This window comes from Syngnathus floridae, chromosome 12 (genome assembly GCF_059516105.1).
Source record: "Syngnathus floridae isolate MCC-2025c chromosome 12, RoL_Sflo_1.0, whole genome shotgun sequence".
NCBI lineage: Eukaryota > Metazoa > Chordata > Actinopteri > Syngnathiformes > Syngnathidae > Syngnathus > Syngnathus floridae.
The window spans coordinates 1846651-1869070 of record NC_142424.1 but is presented as its reverse complement, the minus strand read 5'-3'; the positions used below and the strand labels follow the sequence as shown (position 1 = coordinate 1869070).

Here is a 22420-nt window from a genome sequence, read left to right as displayed (position 1 = left end):
GGCTGGCTGGCCTGCCCTGCAGCCTGCACAAAGTAGAGGTCGAGTCCGTGCGTGCGCACTGCGCTCATCCACGCGCACGCCTATTTTATCCCGATTTTTGTTTGGTGTGATCATCTTGCATGCTTAAGGCAGTAACAGTCAACAGGCACGAGGAAATGTCAAACGTTATTAGTTGCGTTTAATTAAATCTTGATATAAAATTCTACTTCCGGTACCTGATACTGCCTTCACGTTGAACTGTGCTGCCACCTACTGGTGACGCAGCAAACAAATCCAAGCGCAAGGTAAATCAGTGTTTGCAGCCTCACCGACTTCAAGGCACACCAAAAAATCTTACACCACAAAACAAAAATCTCACAAATGATTAGTGTTCTCAAATCTTCTGCTGTCAAGTGGAAGAGCATTTATTTTTTCAGCCTTTCTTTGGACGTTGTATTATTTATTCAAATAAAATAACGATTGTTATTTTGGACGACAATAATGAAGTTACAGTGAGCTTATCTCGACAGAAATGCCTCATGGTTGGTTTCATTCAGAATTTTTTTTTTCCCCACTCGTGCGCGCGCATCAGAGCATCTGCCTTGCGGCGTGAGCGCGCATTGTAAAATATGCATTTGAGTGGAGGTGCGGAAGGAGACAAGGAGGCTGTGGCGCGGTGGACAAGTGACTTGTGGGATGCCAACTCGAGAAACAGTCAGGAAATAGAGGCGATCATTATTAAAAACGCTTGATCGCTCGTCCCGACTGTCAGGTTTGAGCTGCGGGACAAGCGGCGATCCACCGCAAAGAGAAAGTTGAGTAACCCACGAAGCAACGCGTGGGAGTGGGAGGAAGGAAGGATCGCGTTTGACTGAGGCGAGCCCCCAGTCTGTCTCATCATGGCAGGTAAATCATTTCACCGGTTCCACATGGAAACACCGCGATTACGCCGACGTTATGGCAACTCTACCCGGGATGCACAAGCCCCTTGCTTCGATGGCTGGACGTTTGTGCGTACGCCCTATTGGCAGTTTGGCTAACGGTAGCAGGCTAACACAACTTAGCCGATGCTAACGCTAACGTTAGCTAGTCAGCAAACTCCGGTGTCATCACGCGTCTGGCCTGAGTAGGACCGAGAACTTCCCTGCTCTACACATCCGCGGCAATTAAAAACGATCGGTTTTATACATCCACGCCGCCTCCAAATGAATCACAAAAGCGACATTTGACACCCCGAATGAAGAAATGATCTAATTAATATGCACATGTCTTGGCAGGGAAGCCTGCAAGCTAACGTTAGCTCAAACTTTGACATTGACCACATGCTATCGCCGCAGAGCTAGCGCTTTAAATATTCGCCAGGTTTGGCATTTGACTCAAGATCAAGATTATATGTTGTCGTGCGAAAAGCCCGGTTGTGCTTAACTATTTATGCAACCAAATATTTTCCTACTTTTCATTCATCAGCTACCAACGTCACGACTTCCGTTGCTATTTGTATTCATTCTTAACGAGGTGTGTTATTTGGCTGATTTGTTGACCGAATTTGGCAGAAGGATTATTTAATTGTTTTGCAAAAAGGAACGAGTCAGTAAAGGTATTTTGTCAGCAATCGGGTTCCTGTTGGGTGGGGAAGTGAGACGGATCCACGGGCATTGTGTTGCGATGATGGCTACTGAGCTGCTCATCAAATCGCCCATTTTCTTTGACCAGATAGCAAATTTATAGGTAAACTAAGTCATATGAACTTCTCCTTCCCTCTCTGGATCCTTAGCTGTTCATAATTCTATTTGGAGTCACGACTCACCTTCGAATATGTGAATATGGCAACGGTGATGACTCATAAATGACTGACTGGTTGTTCCTATCACTGCACCTAACCATTTTCCCTGTAAAATATTTCAATTGTGTTTCATTTCAATAACGTGTAAGAAATAAATATATATTTGGGATGCAGAAAAGATTTGAGAAAACAAATTGCTGCATTTTGTTGGTCTGATTTCCGCCCATCCGTTTTCTGAACCTCTTCTCATGAGGGTCACCACGGCGTGTTAGAGATTATATTTTGCGTGTTCACTGAAAGCTTCATTTCAGTTTATTTATACTTCCAGGAGCTGGAGGTGACATGCAGTGGTGCTTCTCTCAGGTGAAAGGAGCCATTGATGACGATGTGGCTGAAGGTATGCGCAAAAGCACATTTTTAGACTCATTTGTATGTCATCGACTAGTTGTTGAAATCCATTCATGGCAAGTCAGACTATTATACATTCAATAAGTGTGAAAGAAGACAATGGTGACATTCCATGAATGGAAAATTGTGTTTTGTCCAAACTAGTCCTTGAATGTAGGTTAGTCATTACTAACCCTCAAATGTGGAAGACCCCTCCTCAGGCAATCCGTCCACAAAGACATTCAATAAACCTTTTGTGTTCCCGTCCTTCTGCTTCACTGGGCAGTAATGGCTTAAGTAACAATTTATATGAAAAGTGGTGTGCTCTTATCCGGCTGCTCGACATCTTCTGTCTGGCTTATTATTCGTTGTTGTTGTTTTTTTCCTATTCAGCCGACATCATCTCCACGGTTGAGTTCAACCACACAGGTGAGCTGCTGGCCACGGGTGACAAAGGTGGGCGCGTGGTTATTTTCCAGCAGGAAATAGAGGTATGATCTAACAATGTTTATTTGCAAAAATGTTTTATTTTTTTATTCTATCAACAATCCTCTCTTCTTTCCGCTCCTCCCACAGAACAAGAGTATGCCTCAGTTTCGGAGCGAGTACAACGTCTATAGCACTTTCCAAAGTCACGAGCCCGAGTTTGACTACTTGAAGAGTTTGGAGATTGAAGAAAAGATCAACAAGATTCGCTGGCTTCCTCAGAAGAACGCCGCTCAGTTCCTGCTGTCAACTAATGGTAAATGAGTTGTCCATACTCGTCTTTGACTTTGCTCGTTATTACTTAAGCAACCACTATCCAAGTTTTGGTAACGCAGCCTGAACTGAAATTCATCATGTTAGTGGTTTCGTGTTTGCCCCTCATGCAGATAAAACCATCAAGTTGTGGAAAATCAGTGAACGAGACCGGCGACCGGAGGGCTACAATCTTAAAGAGGAAGATGGACGCTACAAGGATCCCAACACTATCACCTCATTACGGGTAAGGCCGTGCAAGTCAAGGATTAATCATTACAAATTTTAATAGAGACATAAGATGGATGGAGCGAGAGGCTGACCAAAACATTTTGTTGTTTGACCTAATTCAGTCCCTAGGGGGCAGACTTGCTCAGGTTTATAGAGCGTTTGAGTGTCTCAGATTTCAACGTTCTCATGTGTCAGGTGCCAGTTTTGATACCCATGGACCTCATGGTGGAAGCCAGCCCACGCAGGGTGTTCGCCAACGCACACACCTACCACATCAACTCCATCTCGGTCAACAGCGACAACGAGACCTACCTGTCGGCCGACGACCTCCGCATCAACCTTTGGCACCTGGAGATCACCGACCGCAGCTTCAGTATCTTTTTATTTTCCCGTCATTGTTGGATGGTGCCTTTTGATAGCGGGCTGGCGGATCCCGTAGAAAAGCGTTATGGGCCTTAACCTTACGTCCACCAGATATTGTTGACATCAAGCCAGCCAACATGGAGGAGCTGACGGAGGTGATCACAGCAGCCGAGTTCCATCCTCATCAGTGCAACACTTTTGTCTACAGCAGCAGCAAAGGAACCATCCGTCTGTGCGACATGAGGATCTCCGCGCTCTGTGACAAGCACTCCAAACGTGAGGAACGCCCACCGGTTCATAAATTGATAATCCATATCTGCTTTTGTGGGAAAAGATGGGTGAACGTCATGTCCATTTTTTTTTCCCTTCTCTCAAGTTTTCGAGGAGCCAGAAGATCCCAGTAATCGCTCGTTCTTCTCCGAGATTATTTCGTCAATCTCGGACGTGAAATTTAGTCACAACGGACGCTACATGATGACCAGGGACTATTTGTCTGTGAAGATTTGGGACTTGAACATGGAGAACAGGCCGGTGGAGACTTATCAGGTGAGTTCATGTATATTTTTTTTCTTTGCCTGATTGCTTGGAATAAACTTTCATGTAATAATGTTGTTGTAGAAGCTTGCTGATGTCTCAAGTTATCGTTTTGATTGACTTGGACTTGGTCGATTTGTATTCTCTCATCTTTCCTTTCAGGTCCACGAGCACCTGAGGAGCAAACTGTGCTCGCTCTACGAAAACGACTGCATCTTTGACAAGTTTGAATGTTGCTGGAATGGCAATGACAGGTGATTTAAAACTTTTTTGGGCAGTATTGTTTATTCAATCCTTCTTAAAATCGTCTCAATTTCTCCACATTCTTGTTCCAGCGTGGTGATGACCGGCTCGTACAACAATTTCTTCCGGATGTTCGACCGGAGCCAGCGGCGCGACGTCACTTTGGAGGCCTCCCGCGAGAACATCAAGCCCATGCAGGTCCTGAAACCCCGCAAGGTGTGTGTGGGGGGCAAGCGCAAGAAGGACGAGATCAGCGTGGACAGTTTGGACTTTAACAAGAAGATCCTGCACACCGCCTGGCATCCCCAGGACAACATCATCGCGGTAGCCACGACCAACAACCTCTACATATTCCAGGATAAAGTCAATTAATGTTGCACAAGATCCGGCGTGCGTGCGTGCGTGAGACGTCGTGACGCACCGCCTGCCGCCTCGCGGCCTCGGCCAGGGTGGGTCACGGCAACGCTGACGACCCCGTGTGTCGCTACCGGGCGGACCGGCCTTTGTTGCAGTTGGAGACGCAGGAAGCCTCGTTTTTTGCCCGTCGTCAAACTGTCTGTGACACTGACACCTGCCTTGTTGTTTCAGTGACGTGCCATTTTTTGTTGGGGTTTAGTTTAATTTTTTTTTTTTTTTTTTTTGTCCGCCTTCCCACGTACCTCTCCTGAGGTAACAGGGGTATAACGGAATAATATCCCCAATTTTTTTTTTGAGTACAAATTTATTTTTATAAACGTCTCCCATGGCTCAATGGAAAATTTTTATTAGCGTGTCCCGCATTGTCCTGTGCCATAGTCTTTTTTTTTTTTTTTTTAATTTTCTAAGTGAAAAATGCCAGTCAACTCTTTTGTTGTCATTCTTAATGTGTGCACGCACACATACTTTTATGAACTTAGCTGTCATGCTGTCTTAGTTTGATTCGAGTCTACTTCCATATCTTAATCGCACATACACCGTCACATCTGCTCATAGGTTCTGGACAAAGACAGCTCTGATCTTCTCAAGTCTTTGTAACTAAGGTATCGGAATATCACCATGTTCCGAAATAGTTCCGTCAGATAGCACCTTGATTTAAACATGACAATGGTTGTTTATTTATATTTAAACAATATGTCTGGAATTATTCCGTCCTCTGTTCTAACCATTTTAAACTGGACCTTTAGCATTTTTATAACCTTGGGGTTATCTCAAGCGTTGTCTTCCCATGGTGTGTCACAGATCTGAAGCATAACTTCAAAAGGGAACTGCTTAGACACTGGACTCAAATACTTGTATGTGTTTGTCAGGCAAATGTTTCAAATTTAATTCGGGGGGGGCATCCTTTTAATTCAAATACAAGCATTACTGCTACTATATATGTGTTAGTGCAATGGGCTGCAAGAGATCTGATGCGTGTTGTCTCCACACCTTACAAATGTGGACCAGTGTCAATGTGCGACTGCAATTTAAATCTATGACAGTGACCGTAATAAAAGAACTACTTTTTGCAGTCTCTTGCTTGTTAACTTGTTTATATGAGGCGCTTGACGTGACACGTGATGGAAATGGAGCAAATGTAACGTTTTGTGTTTCCTTTCTGCAGAAGCCGAGTAAGAAAAGCAACCTTATCGGTGGAAACAGACGGCTCTGTCCAAACCTGGTTTCTGCAGCGCCTGTTTGTGTACGTGAGTATACGGACGCCTATTATGGGTGCTGAGTCACATCTTAAGAACAAAATATTTTTTTAAATTATTATTGTCAAAGGATGTTCCAATGACGCAAGTGGGGTGGCAGTGATTAGTTTAACGAATTTAAAATTTTAGAATGTTGTATAATTACTGTCGTCTTTCTTGTGCTACGTCATCAGTCAGCTCCGGGAGGATCTGTGGGAGCCTCGCGGCGGCTAACGCGTAAAAACAAATCGCTGCTTGCTCCTCGCCGACAAAAGCGTCTGACGGCGGGGCGATACACTTGTGTTGTCACTCGTCTGAATGTATGAGCTTAAAGTCGCACGCGTTTTCCACTGACGAGCTTTTTTATGCAACCCATACTGGTTGTTTCCAGGCTCAACGATGTCCGACGCTAGTCAAACAGCTTCAGACAACAACGGAGACTCCGGTCTAAACGGTGAGTAGTCTACTACATTTGATGGTTTTTTTCTTAATGCAGCACCAATTGGAGTTTGGGAATGTATATTACGTGTTGTGTAGTGTTTTTATAATTTCTCCCAAATAGTTGTGCATCTTCGTTTATCTTTTTTTCCGTCGCGAAGCTACATTTTAAAAAGGCGGAGTGAAGAGCGCCATGTTCCATTTATTAACAGCGTTTGGACCAATGGTTGTTTAGATTCTGTTGACTGACAGGCGCGGGAGCCAATCAATAAGCCAGGTGGTGTTGTGGAGGTGGGGTTAAGTTATGTCAACAAGACGAGCTCGAAGATGACAAAAATTGCTAAATTTCAGAACCGAGTATTCAGATCGTTCTTGTTATTTATGTGATTATGTTTCCCGCCTCTGTATTGTTTTGTGTGTTTTTAATGTTTTATTTGATATTAATGAATCTATTTACTCTTCGAAAATTACAGCAGTCGTTTTCACTTGACCTGGATGTTAAAATAAACAAGTCAAATTAAAGTCAGTCTGGTAATCCAAAGTCAAAATAAAAAACCTGTTTATTAAATATCTCAACTTCTCAGCATTGTGATTTGCTCAAAACTCTATCATATTTATCTCAATATTTAAGAGGCTTATCTAAAAAGGTCTTCTAAAATGGCCATGAGTTTGATAAAAGTCTTCATGGCTTTTGTGTGTTACTTTGCCTCAACAATGAAGCCTTCAGAGATGCATGTTAAAACAAAGCTTTAAAGTCCTGTCCACCAGGTCATCAGCAAGATAGGGCGACGGTGTGTATGTGCGTTATCTGAGCCAGTGTTCTATTTTTGGACCTTCCTGGAGCGCTTACACCAGGTCATAAACATATTTATCTATCACATATGCTCTTCAGGGCAAGAACCTCCAGTGCTCTACTCTATCCGAACCTCAACATCATTACACCCCAAAAAAAGTCACTTTGCGTCCATTCTCTTAATCCACTTGACAGCTGAAGCCAGAACGTTCGGGACCATGGCAACGGGGCTTCAAATCACAGACCACCGAGCAGGGACAATACTCTGTCAACAGCAGCTTTGCCATGTAATCCACTGGATGAGAGCGAACGCTCAGTCTTACGGGGCGGGGCGACTGACATGACACGTCGGGTCAATGAGTCTAACTGAACCAGACTGACTAACTTTGCAATTGACACTTTGACCACACTATTTCTTTTATGAGATCATAGAACCTCTGTGGGAGGTTTCCCTCGTCTATGGTAAGAATGTTTTTTGGGAGCGATGCAAAAATGGTTGCATTTATTTGTATATTTTTGCGTCATGTACCAGCCTGCCCGTCATCCATAATCGTAATACCACTGCGGTCAGTCCGGCTCAGCTGTCTGCCCAGGCAAAACCCGCGCGCACACACACAGAGAAGGGAGTGTCATAAATCACATGGAAGGTCCACAAGAACCCACGGGAAGGCATTTACTGCCCTGTCATCACACTGTAGAAAATACTGCTTTGCTCATCAACATTTGATTGACGCTCTCAGGGCAGTCCGATGTCTCATCCGCTTGTGTTTGAGTGAAAGTACTGCTCACATTTTTTGGGGGGCCACATCAGTGAAAAATATGTACACACGTTGCAGATTGTGTGCTTTGGAGGCGCCTTGAGCATTTGACTTTCTCCCCACAGGGTCCTGGGTGGAGTTGGAGATGAGCCGAGGCGCCGCGGGGTCAACCCAGTCCTCGTCCGCAGTTAGCCCAGTTTCGGGCTTGCTGCCCCTTCCTCAGGTGGAGGAAGAGGAGGCCATAGTGGGGGCATTGGAGCATGTCCCATCCTCATCGTCCATCCACAACGGTGACATGGAGAAGATCCTGCTGGACGCCCAGCATGAATCCAGCCGTAGCAATTCCTCCTGTGACAGGTGGGTCTTAGAAAATTACTTTTTGACCTGTTGCACAAAGTCTGCTTTTCATTTAGCTTCTTTTTTATCCGGTTGAAATCTCCATGTCTGTTCCTTCCCCTCCCGAAAAGTGACCCAGCAGTAGGTTAAAGCTCAGGAATTTTCTTTGGCAAAGTTCACGGAAAGAACCAAGCTTCAGGGCTCAGAGCAAGCGTTCTGTGATTTCACCAAAGTGCTTGGCTCCTGTCCCAAAAGTTCCGTTTGACTTTTTAGCCTTTTAGCATTCGATCGAGTCAGATCAGCTGAGCAAACCACAAATGACCTTTCGAAACACTTCACAAATGCATCTTTGTTGAATATTTATTGAATAATGTTCTTGAAGTTGGATAATTGTTGCAAGCGGCATGGCACGTAACCACACAACCAGAAGGCCGATTTGTCGTTGCTATGGTTACCTGTGGTCGCATAGGTTGTGCACTGTCTGACCGCCTGCCTGACCTGCTGGCTGTCAGAATGAGCCCACACTTGTTTCAGATTTCTTTTTCCCTCTGGTTTTGTTTTGCTCCCCCCACACAGTCCTCCACGACCCCACACTCCGCAAGATGAAGGGCAGATCATATTCGACGTGGACGTGAGCGGCCGACGAGACAGTCAAGTAAGAACTCAAGCGAGGCCTCTGAACTTCTTTAGCGGGGTTGCCATGACGACCTCATTCCCAGACTGCGGTAAAGTTGCATTGTATTGTATTCACCAGGACTGTAACGACTACTGGCTTCATTTTTAACAAAAAAAAAAGAAATGTTTGTAGATGCCAACCTCATGTTTGTGTATTTAGACAGAAGAGGATGTCTTGGACAAGGAGCGGGACATGGACATCCTGATGAAGGACGCAGATTGGGTTGCTGACTGGTCTAGTCGACCGGAAAACATTCCTCCTAAGTAAGTCTGAACTGTGTAAACATTCCCCTCGATACGCACGGACGGACACGCACGTACACTTGTTTGTTTTTACTGAGCAAGTGCTTAGTCACCAAAGCGGAGAAGGTTGCTGTGACACCACGATACTGAAATAACCCAGCTACTTGACATCATTATGTACGAAACTGTGACTCACAAACAGCGGGGCCCTAACTTGTGACTTTAATTCATTCCGTGAGCCTGCTCTTAACTCAAAGCACTTGTTTCATCACATCATTTGTCCTCATTGAAACGTTCCAGCGACAGACAGTCTGGTCTGTCCATTGGCCACCAGGTGGCAGTATAATGCTGAGGACATAGAGGAAAAAGAATATATGCCTGTGGGTATTGTTATATTTCCTGACTACATGTGTTGCTGCACCATTTGTGTTCAAATATTTCTATCTTAAAGATTTCTAATACAACTAGTATCGATGAGTCTTAATTATTATTCTCCCCCCCCACCAGGGAATTTCATTTCTGTCACCCTCGTCGCTCTGTGACGCTCAGCATGAGAAAGACTGGTGCCATGAAAAAGGGAGGCTTCTTCTCTGCTGAGTTCCTCAAAGTCTTCATCCCATCGTTGCTGATTTCACACATCCTCGCCCTCGGACTTGGGTAAGAAACACTAGTACACTTTTGTCAGTGATTTGTGTTTAGCTTTATTTTAATAGCACATTTTGCCATGATGTGTTTATGTAAGTGATTTAGAAAAACAAGGCTCCACATAGATTTGCAGTCCTCCCCACCCCCCAAAAATATAGTTTCATTATTATTATTTTTTTGTTGATATTTGTAATTAGGCAAATGGGCACCCATTTGCAGCCAGTTCTGATTATCTCCACAAGAGGGCGCCGTTTCACCACGTCAGCTTTCTTGCCGACTTCCCATCCCTTTAACCATCTTGTCTATCCTGAACCCGGCATTTTGACACGTGACCTGCATGTGACCATCTTCTCAACAGAGTGTACATTGGGAAGAGGTTGACCACGCCCCCCACCAGCTCCTTCTGAAGCTGAAACCGAAGAAAAGTGCCTGAGAAGTAGCCCGGATGCCAGAGAAAGTGTTGTTGTCTTTTGCAGAGTTTCTCCTTCTTCTCCCCTGCTTGCCCCCCTTCCTCCTCCTCCTCACTGAGATATGATATGTTCTCAGGAGAAATGCATCGGCCTTTCCCGACATCAGACACCCCCCCCCCACCTTATATCCATTCATTTGTAAAAGTTTTTTCAACAAGTGCGAAGGCTATATTAATAGGCTTGTTTTTTTATGTCAAAATGGGCCACTTTTTTTTTTCCAGAAAAGGCTTGAAAAATGGAAGACAGGGTGTGGGCAAGTGTGTGTGTGTGAACCACTTGTGCGCTGACAGTATTTTCAAGGTTGGGTGTCCATTTGAAGTTACCTGAAAAGATTTGCTATCAAAATATATAGTTTAGATTTTTTGGGGGGGGGTGTACAAACGCTAATTTGTACTGTCATTTAAAAAAAAAAAAAAGCACCAAAGCCTTGCTGAGTTGGGGCCGTAGTTCCTCAAGTTTGAAGCCACAACTACAAATGATCTAACTTGGTGTGTGATTGCAGATGCATGACTGACCGTTTTCAACAACAGCACAAAAAATGTAATCCGCTATCTAAAAGTTGAATGGGGGGACACTTGCGTCTTGCCCACAGCTGAACTTTGACCCATCATGGAAATGCAGTGTAGACCATTTAAAATGTTAATCAAGCATTCATTCGATTTTTCAAAGTGCAGATGAGAGGTAAAAGCAGTTTTCTTTACAAAAATGGCCCAGCAGGTTAACTCCTCATTTTTTAACCAAAATGAATCTAGTTAGCAGAGTGGTGATTTTGATTTCACTGTATTGCCATTAGTGTGACGACTCTGCAATTTTTTAGTTTTTGCTATTTATGCTCATGTGAATATGTGCAGCAATCAAAAGGCCTCCCTCTTTTTTTATTCTTTTTTTTTTTTAAGATATGATTGTTAACGCTCAGCGCATGAGTCGCTTTGGCCAACTTCTAAAAACTTTTACGTTGACTGTTCCTGACGTGAGAAGGAACCTTGAGAGCGCTCTCACACTAAGATGGTCCGACAGTAACTAATGTAACATTGTTTGCTTTAGTTTTTTTCTTCTCCTATTCCATTCAAGTGATGATAAACATTTTGTCATTAAAGATAACCTGAATGAATCTTCCGCCGCTTTGGCTACATTACTCATGTTAACATTCCTTAAGGCCCGCTTCCTAAAATTACGTCAGCCTTTGGCAGCTGTTCCAATCCACAACTGTTGTCTTGAACCTCATTCCAAGCTGCAGACACCCGAGTACGAGCCGTCCCTTAAGGATATCATCAAGTCTCATCAGCACAGCCATGTATGGTTTTATTCTGCTATGCACAACAGCAATTATAATTTAAAAAATAGATCCTGATTATTTTGTAGGTATCTCGCACAGCGATTTCCTCCCCCATGTCAGCACATGTGTTATCGACCAATCCCAACACCGCAAAACCCGTAGCCCATCCCACTGCAGTTGCCGGCGTTGCCATGGGTTACCATGGGTGGTGGCCACTCCTCACTTTTGTCGGTGAGGAGATTGACATATACAGCATTGCATTTTTACAAGGGTTAAACACTATAATGTGTTTATATCTTATAAAAATACAAGTTCAATCTTTTTGTTCCCATATTTTATTTCATACAAAAGCAAAAACTGTTGGATTTGAAAAGTTTGTATGTTTGGATTCCTTCGCCACCTCAACACATTAGTTCACTTGTTTCTTCAGTGTGCTACTTTGTAAACGTCTCCGAACGGGTCTCGTGAAAAGAACCAGGTTGACACAAAGAGTTATAAGAACTGTACATCCCGAAAGCCAGGACTGTGCCCTTCCTCTCCAGAGTACAAGCCTCGTCCAACTGTTTATCAGGCATGCTGCCAAGTTTCCTTGCTAATTATGCAACTCGGCTCAGTCCCCCTCTCTGAGCTGCACACCGATCTGTGTGTATGGTAAAAGTGTTTTGTTTCTCTTTGTGTCAGTCCACCATTATTTTCAAGACATTTGTTGGTGTGTTCACATTGGTGCCCCCTGAAGTGGAAGCATAATGGCAACTAAACTACTCTCTGCCCAACACGTTGTTATGGAAACTGTGTTGAAATGTATTCCACAGTCACTGCGGTCTGTCGAAGTGTGAGTCAGGATTTGTTAGGCTGAAGCTGTTGTCAAGGTTACAATGGGGACAAGATGAGGATTTTTTTTTCTGCTTTAAAGTAACCCAAACAGTAATAGTAGTATAAATTGTATTTTCACTTAAGGAAGCAGCACTTCATTACTAAGCCTATATTATAAATAATATATATGTAAATATAAATTAGAAATATATATATTATATATAATATATATATTTTTTATTTTAATTCACTAATTTTAGATACATAGTGCTGAAAGGATAGCGATCGTCCTGAATGGGTGTGACTTGAAGGAACTCTCCAAGGTTTCACTAATTGACGCTAACCGGAAATGCCCTTTTTTTCTCGCAGTACGCTTTCCTTTATTGGGGCATTCAGTACATGTCAGTTCATGTCAGTTTTTGCAGAAAGAAAGAAGAAATTATTGTATTTTAGGTACCTTGACGTTTTCAACATCAGCTCCAGGTAATCCTTTTCTTTTAATTTGACAGGCTTTGCTTCCGGTGTGTCCCTTACATAGGCTGACTTGTCACATTGTGGTCGCATGGCTCGAAGCTTAGAAATAAAAGTCCAATCGCTTTTACATTTTCTCGTTTTTCCTTCACTTTAAGGCATTTTCACAAGGGTGGGGCCGTTTTCATACTGTATTGTCCTTTTTAATTTGTCTGCTTTTGTCACGCTGCTATCACCTGCAATTGATTTCATCTCAAGGCGGTGGCCGCACAGGAGCGCAAAGCTGAGATAAAGAACCTTTTTTTTTTTCCTTCTCCCCCTTTCTCCTGTGCTGCTAGCTGCAACAGCGTCTGCAAGGCATGTCGACCACCGGGGAAGTGGCAGCAGGCGGCTTTTTGAAGAGCATGGGCTCCGACAGCCCCGCCAGGCCCAGGCAGCAGTTTTGTGGCATGTTCTGCCCGGTGGAAGGCTCCTTCGACAGCAAGACTTTGGACTTCGATGCGCTTACTGCCTGCAGAGGCAAGCGAGACAGTCGAGTCATTGACCGGCAGAGCGACATCACCCAGCCGAAAAAGGTGGAGATCAAGGAAAGCACAGGCAAGGAGGCTCTGCAGAATCTGGACGATGGCAAGGTATTTTTTATTTTTTTCCAAATTGTTTAACATGGCTTCACTTGCCACCAGACAAGTTACCCAAACTCAATTTCCCAGCAAGCATTGTGATGTGAACAAGTGCATGGAGGGATGCAGAGCTGCTCGGAGGGAGTGGTTGCTTACATCATTAGCTAGCATTACTTTGCATTTATCTAACGCGACAGGCAGCACATGCATGCTTGCAGCTCATTATGTTATTTTAAACCTACCAGCAGGGGGTGTGAGTATATGTGGATGTAGCACATTGGCAGGAAAATCCATCAACTTTTTTTTTTCCCCTGCTGCTGCTAATTCATCGTGTAGCACCAACACTGTCGATGCATCCTTAATCTTGTTTTTAAGCACTCAGGAAGCCGTTAAAAGCTTTTAGTGGTGATGTTGACTTCGGGTTTCATGTTGCATATTGATTGGAATTCTGAGCTACACACCAGTTGGTGTTGAACCATTGATATCAGATCGTTCGATTGATATATGCAGACAATCAATTGAAGTTGTGTAACAAAGTAGAAAATACAGACATCTGTTTTCAATTGTTGGGGGTAAAAGGTGTGAAATACTCCAATCAAGTATCTGAAAAGTACAGGAACGAAGTATTTGTACTTAGTTACCCGAGGGGAGCAATTGATGGCATTACAGTCGGTCTCCCCTGTCAATGGAGCAGGGCGAGGCTTTGCGCATGCGCAGTGGCGTTCTTTTTTCTCATGGAGCTCAGACTCGACTCGGCCCCTCCCCTCTTGTCTGGCTCGGATAGCCTCGGTGCATCGGCGGAGACCGGGAGGCTGCCAAGGACTCCATCCTGACTTTCAGTCTCACATTCCTTGCCTTTTCTTACATTTTTCTGGGGTGCGGTCACCGGGGAACTTTCCCGTAGACCAACCGCGCTCCTGCTTTTTTTGTTTTTTCTCTTCTTCCCCACATCTTTATCCTCTTTCCGTAATTCGGTCGGCACACATAGCGGTCCCCGGCGAGAGCAAAGCCGCTGAAGATGTCTGGCTATCAGGGCAAGAAGAACATCCCTCGCATCACAGTGAGTTCCGGTGGAAACGGAGCGTAAAAAGGCGCCGTGGTGGGCTGCTGGGTGGCCGCAAGGCCTGCGGGTGTGGGGGACGTCACCCTCCGCTATAAAATCAACAATATGAGCCGCTTCCTCGCCGCCTTAATGCGTTTAGAGTAGAGTGCATGTTTATTCTTTTACTTGCCGCACTTAAAAAAAACGTCAAAAATCTTGCAGGTTTAAATGCACCGCGCTAGTCCGAATCGGCTTGTGCTCTTTGTTATAATCGTCTGCCTGCTGCAATTGTTTTCCCTGCAGTTTTTTTTTAGTGGTTTGAATTCCCAAAAGGGGAAGGACATTTAAGGGCAAATTGATCACGTCATATTGGAGCATTCTTGATTTTTCTTCCGTCAAACCATTTTGCAGCTTGCCAGGATGTAAATGAGTGAACCGGGAGGGAGGGGGGAGGGAGGGAGTTGGCTCCTATATGTTTCCTTCCATGTTTCCTCTGTCCTTTGAGTGTGAAAAGGATGCACAGGAGGAGCTAAGCAGTAGGAGCGCACCCATGTATATTGCAGAAGCTTAAATTATGTTTTGTACTTTCTATACTTAAATGGCTCCAAATTATATTTGTAAAGGCCACTTGGTGCCTTATTGTGTACTTTAATTGTCCATAATGCCGTTGCCAGGCCTAGCCCTATGTCTGAATTAATTAATTTCCGCTTGACCTCAGAGCTGATTCAATTAATCTTTTATCGACATAGTGGATCAGTAGAGTTGACGATGTCATTATTGGTCCATTTAAGACGTTTGCAGTTGCAGCAGCCGGTTGGCGGTGCCGAGTTCAGAGGATTAGTTGGTGGAGAAGTCCTTACGGTAATTAGGTCGAACATAAATGGATAGAAGGGCTATTCCTGAAAGAAAATCAGGTCAGAGGATTTTATTTTTAAATGGATGGTGTCTAATGTGACTTTTTGTCTCATTTTTTGGGGGTCAATATGGTACATAAGATGATCTTGAAGCTTGTCAAGGGACAATGTTACATAAATAATCACCAGGGCAAACACGAGAGATGAGATTTAATTTGAAAAATTCTCCTTGACTGAAGTCTTCATTACACACACGCGATATGAGCAACCGCTTTTCATCTGCTTTATGCTAACGGAAAATGTTCAACAGGCAATTTTGCCTCAACCTTGCATGTCTTGTCAAGTTCAAAATTTTCAATTTGATTCATTTAGAGTACAGTCTAGAGCGAGATTGTAATTTGCACATAATAACGTCTGTGTCCGCGCCAGGCTCCGCTGTGCAGCTGGTACAGTACTTAGAAGCTGACCGCATTTCTCATCAATTAAACATGAACATGGGGGAAGCTCACCACCTGGAATGGGAGCTGAATGCATCAAGACTAATCAATGTCAGCGATTTCCCCTCCAAACAGGAAACTGTTTAGATTTACAGCTGACGTGAATATTCTATTAGAAACGGGCTACCTCACTCGGGCTACGTTCACTCCCACAACGGCGCACCCCCTCACAAAAAAAAGCTCACAAAGTGAAGACTAAATCTATTTTTAGAGACAAAGAGAGGCTCTAAAATAAGCATGACCAGGATTAAAAGCTCTGTCGCTAATATTACACCTGCACTTAGTAAGTGTGCACTTGCTTTTCCAAGCTCCGCCCCCCCACCCTCTTGAACATAATCAGACATTTCCCCAAAGTCAAAGACCAGACAAAGGTTCACAGAAGTGGAGCATTTTTCATCACCGCTTTGGAACAAGGCAGAGCTTTGTGTTACAGTCAGCAACAAGACCGCAGTGACTCTGGTTGCTCTTTGTCCTTAACTGAGCGGGTCAACCAGTGGTATGAGTTGTTCTGCATTTGAAGAGAATGATCAGATTTCAAAGACTAAAAGACTCCTTAAATTCACCAAGATTAAAAAAATGGTTCGACCACGTGTTCTTTTGCAATGTGGTGGTTGAAGAAGTCTTATTAAATCATCGTGTCGAATGTCATAATTGGCAGCGGTCACCATCTGATGTCATTTGTGTTACTGGGATATTTTCCATTTGGATAAAAAACAAAGTGTTGCTGGGCAATGGGAAATGTTAGCGGGTGTTGTCGTTGCAACAAAGATGCTTTGGAAGAAGAAAACATTCCATTTCCCCACAAAAATCTATTTACAAAAAAATATATTTGAAATCTGCAAATACTGAAGTTGTAGTCTAATACATGTCTGCCATCTAGTGGTTATTGGTGATATTACAACTTAAAATTACAATTAACCATTCCTACATCGTTAAAACACTTGACAAGTACCTATACATGCCACAAGATGGCGCCAAAGCACTACTTGAAGCTCCTCAAGTCACTTCAACATAGTTCTTTGGCATTAAGGTGGCAGAAAAGGAATGTTTTGCTTTCTAGTTTTGTGTTTTTGATTCTGATAAGAAACTTCTATTACAACAAGTTCCACATGTCTGTAATCTTGATTTGTTTATGTTGCTAAAGAGCGTTTTTGCTTTTGAGCTGAGTCCACATCCTGTCTGAGGTTCTCATGATAGGAAAGGTCGCCGTCATGCTGGGCACGGATCCAATACAATCGCGCACAGACACTCGGCAGCCCCTAAAAGCTGACAACAATCAGATGATTATATAAGTCTGGATTCTTGGCTGTAGCTTGACAGCCCCCCCCCCCCCAAACTTTCAGCAGCTGTAGTGTGGGGCGGGCCTCCGACCGGCTGCTTGGGACCCCGGCTAACAAATAGAGCGCTCTTTGTTAGCGTAGCGTCCTTGTGAGCAGAGAGCTGCCACGCCCTTTTTGCACAGTGTGGCTGAACAGCAGGGTGACTCAAGGGAGGGAGGGGGGGAGTGGGAGGTGACAGAAAAGACTAGACCACCCTCTCGAACCTACTCTTGAGCAGCGAGACAAGTTGCACAATCATGATTAATTTCACACTCGGCCCTCCGATTGGTCCTCTCTCGTTTGTGAGTGTTTCTGCAAAGGGCTCAACCCTTAAAAATTACTAGGTGAAGGGAGGGGCGCTGTCCTCATTGTCTCGCCAGTGAGTTCTCACCCCATTTTTTTTGTGAGTCAATTCGTAACTGCTCCTTGTCGAATTTTCTAATTGAAGACCTTTTTTTTTCATCTCATTTGAGCGATCCTGTTCGTTGTCTTTCAGAGTGATCGTCTCCTAATCAAAGGAGCCAAGATCGTCAACGATGACCAGTCCTTCTGCGCCGACATTTATATGGAGGATGGCGTTATCAAGTGAGCGTCGTTGAACTTCTATGAAATGAGCTTCAAAGTATTGTGGAATGTTTTGGTTTTAAAATTAGGATGCATGTGATTGTCCTACTTTGTTTAGACAAATTGGAGAGAACCTCATCGTGCCCGGCGGGGTGAAAACCGTCGACGCCCACGGCCGTATGTTGATGCCAGGCGGGATCGACGTGCACACGCGCTTCCAAATGCCCGATCGAGGCATGACGTCGGCTGATGATTTCTACCAGGGCACCAAAGCCGCCCTGGCGGGGGGCACCACCATGATCAGTGAGCTCCAGCCTACGCAGATTTCGATCTCCATCTGGATGTCGAGTTAATGACTTGTTGATGTGCGTCGCCAGTCGACCACGTGATGCCCGAGCCGGGCGCCAGTCTCGTCTCGGCCTTCGAGCAGTGGCGCGAGTGGGCCGACAGCAAGTCGTGCTGCGACTACTCGCTGCACATGGACATCACCGAGTGGCACAGAGGCATGCAGGAGGAGATGGAGACTCTGGTGAAGGATCACGGTAGGACAACTTCTTGTGTCTGTTTGTGGAATGATGTCAAGATTTTATTTGATTTTTAAGATTTTTTTGGGGGTGATAATTGCGACACACTCATCATGTTTTGCAATTAAAATAATTTTGTTTGTACTTTCTAAGGTATCAACTCTTTCCTGGTCTACCTGGCTTATAAGGATCTTTTCCAGCTAACTGACACTCAGGTGGGCCCCCTTTTATTTTGTTCCTAGAGTTACTGTACTTTCTTTTTTCATCATGGGAATAGGCTTTGTAATGAGATCCTAGACAAAAAGTTATAATTTTTTATTTTATTTATTTCTAAACAAATCAGCACACAGTATTGTAAATTTTTTGGGTGTTCCTAATGGTGTGGCCAGGGAGTATAAATGTGACAGGTTGTTTCTCCTGCAGGTATACGAAGTGTTTAGCGTGATCCGTGATCTCGGAGCCATCGCTCAGGTGCACGCTGAAAACGGCGACATCGTTGCGGAGGTACGACCTACAAAATGATTACGCTAGTTTACTTGATCATCTTTATACCTTCAAGTTTATTAAGTACGTTTTTGTTTCAGGAACAACGCAGGATCCTCGAGCAGGGCATCAACGGTCCAGAGGGACACGTGCTGAGCCGTCCTGAGGAGGTAAGCCATTTTGAAAATGTGGCTTGTTTGGAAAGTTTGCTCATCAATTCTCATCGCCCAGGTGGAGGCGGAGGCGGTAAATCGCTCAGTGACGGTGGCCAATCAGACCAACTGCCCTCTGTACATCACCAAGGTGATGAGCAAGAGTGCCGCTGATGTCATCGCTCAAGCCAGGAAGAAGGGTGAGCCTCCAAAACTGCGTCTTCCTACAAATAGACTACAAATATGAAACTTGATATGAAACAGGCACGGTCGTCTACGGCGAGCCGATCACCGCCAGCCTGGGAACGGACGGCTCCCACTACTGGAGCAAGAACTGGGCCAAGGCGGCGGCTTACGTCACCTCGCCGCCGCTCAGCCCCGACCCGACCACGCCGGACTATCTCAACTCCCTGCTCTCTTGGTAACGTCAAAACAATTCAAGCGGAAATAAAGACTTACTCATACTGCCTGCTTTTCTTGCAGCGGCGACCTGCAGGTGACAGGAAGTGCACATTGTCCCTTTAACACTGCCCAACGTGCTGTGGGCAAGGATGACTTCAGCTTGATTCCTGAAGGGGTCAACGGGACAGAAGAGAGGATGTCCATTATCTGGGATAAGTGCGTGGTACGTGTTCCCACGTGTGTTTCACTTCAAGAAGTGCTACAGTGATCATAAAATGAAGCTTCAAAAGTGCTTCCTGAACCAGTTTTGGAGTCTTTTAGATGGCATGCTTTGTTCAACAATGTGCCATTTCTTCAAACCCCTTTATTTAAAGCAACAGTGTCATCTAGAGGAGAAAAAGAAAAACACACCTGGTTCATGATGCAAATTTGCTTTAATTAATCATTTGTAATGTAACATTGGCAAACTATCAAACTGGGATTTTTGGATTCATTTTAGGTGACTGGCAAGATGGATGAAAACCAATTTGTGGCGGTGACCAGCACCAACGCGGCCAAGATCTTCAACCTGTACCCCCGGAAGGGTCGTATTTCTGTGGGTTCGGATGCTGACCTGGTTCTGTGGGATCCTGACGTCACTAAGATCATTTCTGCCAAGAGCCACAACTCGGTACGCCTCTTATAATCTTACTGCTTTGTGGCTTTTGTGTGTGAGAGTTTTTTCTTTTTTCTTTTTCATTTTATAGTTTCTCCCTAAGGCTTTCTACTGTATTAGCGAACAAGGGAAAATAGATTCTACTAAGGTCAATAGTTGAATTGTGACCAAAACAGCCCTTAAAACATTCCGAAGATGCATTTAATCACAATTGAATTCACGCGAAGCCAGAAAATTTATTCAACAGGCTTTGCGGACGTTTTCATGCTGTCAGAGGACATTTTATAATCGTCTCGCTCGAGCAGGGTGTGGACCTCCCGCAGCAGCGGGGGGCTGATGTCATCCTTAAAATCGGCCGAAGAACTGAAACGTATTGCTTTTGATTGTTAGAAGGCATTTGTGTGTGTGTGTGTGTGTGTGTGTTGTGGGGGAAATGGATCTGGGCTTTTTTTTTTTTTTCCTGCTTGGTTGGAAAATGTGCTATATAAGCTTAGTGATCTCATTTCCGCCATTCAAAATCCACCAAATGAATGACCTCAGCCTCCAGTAGCTTTTCAGCCAAATGTTTATCTCGCTAGCTAGAGCTAGCTAATCTGTCACAAGAAAAGGACTTGAATTTCTTAATTTCCTCCTGCAGAATGTGGAGTACAACATCTTTGAAGGAACAGAAGTCCGAGGGGGCCCTCTGGTGGTGATCAGCCAAGGCAAGATTGTCTTGGAGGAAGGAAACCTTCACACCACAGAAGGTTCCGGACGCTACGTGGCCCGCAAACCTTTCCCGGACTACGTCTACAAGAGGATAAAAGCTCGCAGCAGGGTACAACGCTGTTCTATTAGATGTCAATGATTTTTTTTGTTTTTGGTAATGTCATTTTTCCCCACGATGTAGCTGGCCGAGTTGAGGGGTGTACCCAGGGGACTGTACGACGGTCCGGTTTGCGAGGTATCGGTCACCCCTAAAGCCATGACGCCCGCTTCGTCTGCTAAGACGTCACCTGCAAAGCAGCCCAACCAGCAACCGGTCAGGAATCTACATCAATCTGGCTTCAGCCTTTCTGGTGAGTTGATTTAGAATATTTTTGGATGCACACTTAGGCCTACTATGTTACTGTACTTTAATGTCACTGTTGTTTGGAGAGCTCCAGTAATTCTGATCAATGCATATTGATTCTTGGTCCACGCAGGTGCTCAGGTGGATGACAACATTCCTCGCCGCAACACCCAGCGCATTGTGGCGCCCCCTGGTGGCAGGGCTAACATCACCAGCCTGGGGTAGCGCAAACCAGATCCTCAAGGACATGGTTCAAAACAAAAATGTCTGCCTCATGAAGTCAAACAACCACTCTTTTTTTACTGTTCTTCCTCCTTTTGAGCCACTGTTTTTTTTGTTTTTTTTTTAAGTTGAGACCAGCATGTGTGTTTCATCGCCACCCAACATTTAATCGATAATTCACCCACATGGCTGTCTTAAGTTAAAAAAAATAAAATAAAAATTGATGTCATCTTTGCTGACGTCCAAACTACCGATGGTCGTTGTAAATGTAGCTTTATGCAAATGGGGGCCAATTAAGCCTTCTTGTCACGCCTTCTCATTGAAATCTCCAAACCGTCCATCGCCAACATGTGCATTTTCACACCGAATGTTTTCACTCTTCTCAGCTTTCCGTTCTTAATCTTTATGTGCCTGAATCCGCAGAAGGTGTATACACTACATTGTTTTGTCAAGGATGTAAGATAAAAAAAGAGGTGTAAAATAGCGAGGATGAACCGATTCAAAGGTGCCACTTTTCGTTCAGGCCTCTCGAGCCCGTGTAAAGATGATTTTTTTGTTGTTGTTGTTGAACTGCTCTTTAGTGTCAATTTGTAACTAGTTGCTGAACGGCTGAGCACGTTGTTTTGCGCTTGAAAGTGGCGGCGACCTGACCTGATGATGCCGTGCGTTGTTTGTGGGACTCGTGTGCCGTGTGGACGTCAGAGGGATGCCGTCGTCCTCCCAATCCCCCTCTTTCTCCAACTTTAGGGTATTGGTGGCTGTTGCCATGCCGACGGAGCTCTCCTCGACACACATCCCTCCTTGCACATAACACACGTAAACCACGCAACTGTACTTTTCTCGAAAGGCCGCTCTGCCCGAGTTCTAACGCTGTACCGTATTATGCTAATCTTCTAAAAGTGATATGTATGTTTGCAATGTGCTGCAGTGAAACTCTGTGATGATGTTTGTCCTGGTTGCTATGGGGGGATTCTGGGATGCTTGCTCACTATGGAAAACAAGGACTTCAAGGCATTAAAGAAAAAAGGTGAAACCAAAACCATTGTATTTCTTTTGGGTCATCTCTCACACCTGGGTTCGGACCAAGTTCATACCGAACATGAGCCCGTGTCACTCACCAGTCGGCTATTCCGACCTGGAAATGCAAAGACTTTCATTTGATTGACAGCAGAGGCGTTAACCATTCGACCAGAGCCTGCTCGGAAAC

General features: G+C 44.5%; 3 protein-coding genes across 7 annotated transcripts; all 3 read left to right on the top strand.

Annotated features, from left to right (window-relative positions):
- The first annotated feature begins 603 nt into the window (after positions 1–603).
- On the top strand, positions 604–5747 carry ppp2r2ab (protein phosphatase 2, regulatory subunit B, alpha b). 2 transcript variants are annotated; one of them, XM_088392980.1, is made up of 10 exons: positions 604–885; positions 2091–2159; positions 2543–2640; positions 2726–2891; positions 3022–3134; positions 3314–3491; positions 3593–3757; positions 3858–4027; positions 4178–4269; positions 4351–5747. In XM_088392980.1, exons 1-10 carry the CDS (start codon positions 879–881, stop codon positions 4628–4630), a joined length of 1338 nt encoding a protein of 445 aa, XP_088249106.1. In that variant the 5' UTR covers positions 604–878; the 3' UTR covers positions 4631–5747. The 2 variants fall into 2 exon arrangements, with proteins under 2 accessions (XP_088249106.1, XP_088249107.1); XM_088392981.1 differs by lacking the exon at positions 604–885 and adding an exon at positions 1071–1707.
- A 152-nt stretch (positions 5748–5899) lies between these two features.
- On the top strand, positions 5900–11379 carry bnip3lb (BCL2 interacting protein 3 like b). 3 transcript variants are annotated; one of them, XM_088392988.1, is made up of 7 exons: positions 5900–5918; positions 6302–6364; positions 8025–8256; positions 8812–8890; positions 9071–9174; positions 9661–9810; positions 10157–11379. In XM_088392988.1, the coding sequence occupies exons 2-7, from the start codon at positions 6310–6312 to the stop codon at positions 10203–10205; spliced, it is 669 nt and encodes a 222-aa protein (XP_088249114.1). In that variant the 5' UTR covers positions 5900–5918; positions 6302–6309; the 3' UTR covers positions 10206–11379. The 3 variants fall into 3 exon arrangements, with proteins under 3 accessions (XP_088249114.1, XP_088249113.1, XP_088249112.1); XM_088392987.1 differs by lacking the exon at positions 5900–5918 and adding an exon at positions 6086–6230; XM_088392986.1 differs by lacking the exon at positions 5900–5918 and having other exon boundaries at positions 6094–6364.
- A 1364-nt stretch (positions 11380–12743) lies between these two features.
- LOC148389413 (dihydropyrimidinase-related protein 2) lies at positions 12744–22252 on the top strand. Of its 2 annotated transcripts, XM_088392978.1 has the most exons (15): positions 12744–12840; positions 13167–13460; positions 17657–17745; positions 17843–18027; positions 18102–18266; positions 18402–18463; positions 18672–18752; positions 18833–18901; positions 18963–19083; positions 19148–19304; positions 19367–19508; positions 19785–19955; positions 20578–20757; positions 20830–20998; positions 21125–22252. In XM_088392978.1, exons 2-15 carry the CDS (start codon positions 13188–13190, stop codon positions 21214–21216), a joined length of 1956 nt encoding a protein of 651 aa, XP_088249104.1. In that variant the 5' UTR covers positions 12744–12840; positions 13167–13187; the 3' UTR covers positions 21217–22252. The 2 variants fall into 2 exon arrangements, with proteins under 2 accessions (XP_088249104.1, XP_088249105.1); XM_088392979.1 differs by lacking the exons at positions 12744–12840; positions 13167–13460 and adding an exon at positions 14205–14508.
- Positions 22253–22420: the final 168 nt, after the last annotated feature.